Source organism: Vigna radiata, unplaced genomic scaffold (genome assembly GCF_000741045.1).
Source record: "Vigna radiata var. radiata cultivar VC1973A unplaced genomic scaffold, Vradiata_ver6 scaffold_70, whole genome shotgun sequence".
Classification (NCBI taxonomy): Eukaryota; Viridiplantae; Streptophyta; class Magnoliopsida; order Fabales; family Fabaceae; genus Vigna; species Vigna radiata.
In genome coordinates this window covers 808,043-810,860 of record NW_014542367.1, presented here as the reverse complement: position 1 = coordinate 810,860, position 2,818 = coordinate 808,043, and the positions used below count along the sequence as shown (strand labels likewise).

General features: G+C 38.7%; 1 protein-coding gene across 2 annotated transcripts; it reads left to right on the top strand.

The window, feature by feature from the left end:
• Positions 1–252: 252 nt before the first annotated feature.
• On the top strand, positions 253–2,336 carry LOC106779992 (36.4 kDa proline-rich protein). Of its 2 annotated transcripts, none has more exons than XM_022776784.1 (2): positions 253–1,323; positions 1,956–2,336. In XM_022776784.1, the coding sequence occupies exon 1, from the start codon at positions 315–317 to the stop codon at positions 1,296–1,298; it is 984 nt and encodes a 327-aa protein (XP_022632505.1). In that variant the 5' UTR covers positions 253–314; the 3' UTR covers positions 1,299–1,323; positions 1,956–2,336. The 2 variants fall into 2 exon arrangements, with proteins under 2 accessions (XP_022632505.1, XP_014523711.1); XM_014668225.2 differs by having other exon boundaries at positions 254–1,323; positions 1,979–2,336.
• The last annotated feature ends 482 nt before the right edge of the window (positions 2,337–2,818 follow it).

Sequence of the window (2,818 nt, the reverse complement as noted above, 5' to 3'; positions counted from 1 at the left end):
TTTTCTTCTATCTGTGTTCTGCCACAACCTGGGCCCCACCTACATCGCATGCATTTTTCGGTCCTTCAAGTCAATGATTCATCCCAAAAAATGAATAATTAATTCCAATTCTAAGAATGTGATTTAGACCTAGATTGATTGATTGCCATAACTCATGTCCGTGATCAGAAGCAACACTCACGAGAAAGAGAAAAGGAAAAAGAAAAAGAAAACTAGGGTTTGATGGTTGGATCCTCGTATATAAAAGAACAACCTCATTCTTACAAACTCATTGCAATATTTATCTTTCTCTTTCCCTACACCGTCTTTGAATCATGGGAAAGTTTGCCCTAGCTAATGTCCTATTGTTCCTTCTCCTTAACCTCACAACCTTCCTCAATGTTCTTGCTTGTCCTTATTGCCCTTATCCTTCTCCTAAGCCCCCAAAACACACTCCCATAGTGAAACCACCCAAACCATGTCCACCACCCCACTCATCTCCCAAACCTCCACATGTGAATCCACCCTATGTTCCAAAACCCCCTCACTACCCTAAGCCACCAGTACATCCACACCCACCCTATGTCCCAAAACCCCCTCACTACCCTAAGCCACCAGTGCATCCACACCCACCCTATGTCCCAAAACCTCACCCTAGACCGCCAGTTCACCCACATCCCCCTTATGTTCCACTACCCCCAGTTGTCAAACCACCCCCATATGTCCCCAAACCACCGGTTGTCACACCACCTTACATCCCTAAACCACCGGTTGTCACACCACCCTACATCCCTAAACCACCGGTTGTACCAGTTATTCCTCCTTACATCCCAAAACCTCCGGTTGTCCCCGTTACACCTCCTTACGTTCCTAAACCACCAGTTGTTCCCGTTACACCACCTTATGTGCCAAAACCACCCATTGTGAACCCTCCTCCTGTGGTTCCTTTGCCACCAGTTCAACCAACTCCACCCACTGTGACACCCCCAAGCCCTCCAAGTGAAACACCATGTCCACCACCACCACCAGTGGTGCCATACCCTCCACCAGCACAACCAACATGCCCTATTGACTCTCTAAAACTGGGAGCGTGTGTGGATGTGCTCGGTGGCCTCATCCACATAGGTATTGGAAGCAGTGCTAAACAGACATGTTGTCCAGTTCTTGCAGGGCTTGTTGACTTGGATGCTGCAGTTTGTCTCTGCACAACCATTAGGGCCAAGATCCTTAACATCAACATCATAATCCCCATTGCTCTTCAGCTTCTCATTGACTGTGGCAAGACCCCACCAGATGGATTCAAGTGTGCAGATAGTTAGATAATAATAATATATATTTATCAAGGTAGTGCACCCAGTTTAAGTCGTTTCTTTCAACCATTTCTTCTTTCTAACTCGCGTTTCATATCTACTTTACATCATCCATCATCTTCCACTTTTATCTTCCTCTTTTAAACTATCTATACCTTTTTCTTACATATTTTGGACCTTCAACTTTTGCCCAGCTCACTCACTACCTCTATAAAATAGGGCAAACTAAAAACTTTTCGTGTTTTTACTATTGGGAAATAATGGAAAAAACAAGCTCTTTCCGTACATCGATCATTTTCTCATTTCTTTATTTGTGGGGTATTTTCCTTTTCCTTCTCTCGTTCATTCATGCATCATTAGCTGTGAGCTCAGGAGGGTGGAAAAAATGGTAAAGAAATGAGTTTTTGCAAATATATACAACTTTTTTGTTAAAAAAATTACGTTATTTAAGTTTGATCAGTATGGAAAAACCCAGATCCAGATACTGAATGTTGAATCAACTAATTTTTTTTGTAGTACATAGTTAGCTAGAACAAGATTCTTCTTTGAACACATGCTTTTAAACTTTTGGGCAATAAAACTACGGTTTCGTACAGGAGTACATAGTTAGCACAGTTTCTTTTTTTTTTTGTTGGAAAGATGAACAGGAGTATTCTTTAACGACAGTTTCTTTTGCCTAATGTTCCCAGGAATTGCATAACTCGTGCATGAATAAATGAAGCAAAGTCGAGAAGATGAAATCGTTTCTCTTTGATGAAGTTGTATACAAAGACAATTTAACTAAGAGGGAAATTGGTTTACTTGTTGAGACTAGATAATTTTGTGATGTTCCATGTTTACAGAGCCATGCATCATTGGCATGGCAGCATCAACTTTCAAAATTTATGTGCTTTTCTTTCTCTGTTTGTTGTCTTGCATGTGTGGTTCTGTGTGCATGTCAGCTTGTGTAAGTTCACCCGTGAGTGAGTGAGTACGTTGGGAAATGTACAAGTTAAAAGTGCCAAGTTATTAGTTTTCAGAATTTTCTTACAAATGTTTTTTCTGTTACGCGGTTTCTCTTTACATCTGCACTAATTTTCTGGGTAGAGATTGGGAATTGAAATCTTCCACCTCATTAATTTAACAGAAAAATATTGTAAAATTATAAAATGTGACTCATTAAAAATACAGAGCTATGAAATAAAGTCTCGTAAAATTAATTTGAGTTTGTTTTTATACTTCAAAATTCATTTACCAATAATAATGACTCTATTTCTTGATAAAATAACTAAATTGGTGAAGGATGATTTTGTAGTTGGGAAGAATGACTAACTGAAATAATGAACAAAGGTTCTTATATTATCTGATCAAGGCTAATCATTTAATGTTAAACGTTAATCATCTAGTTTTAATCGTGTTGAGTGTTAATATATATGTATGATATGTGATTTTAGAATTTTAAACGTGTTTTCCTCATTTCATATGTGCCAGTTATAGTATTTTATAATATACTATTTAGTTGAAGTTCACATTTGAGTTGTATTATTATG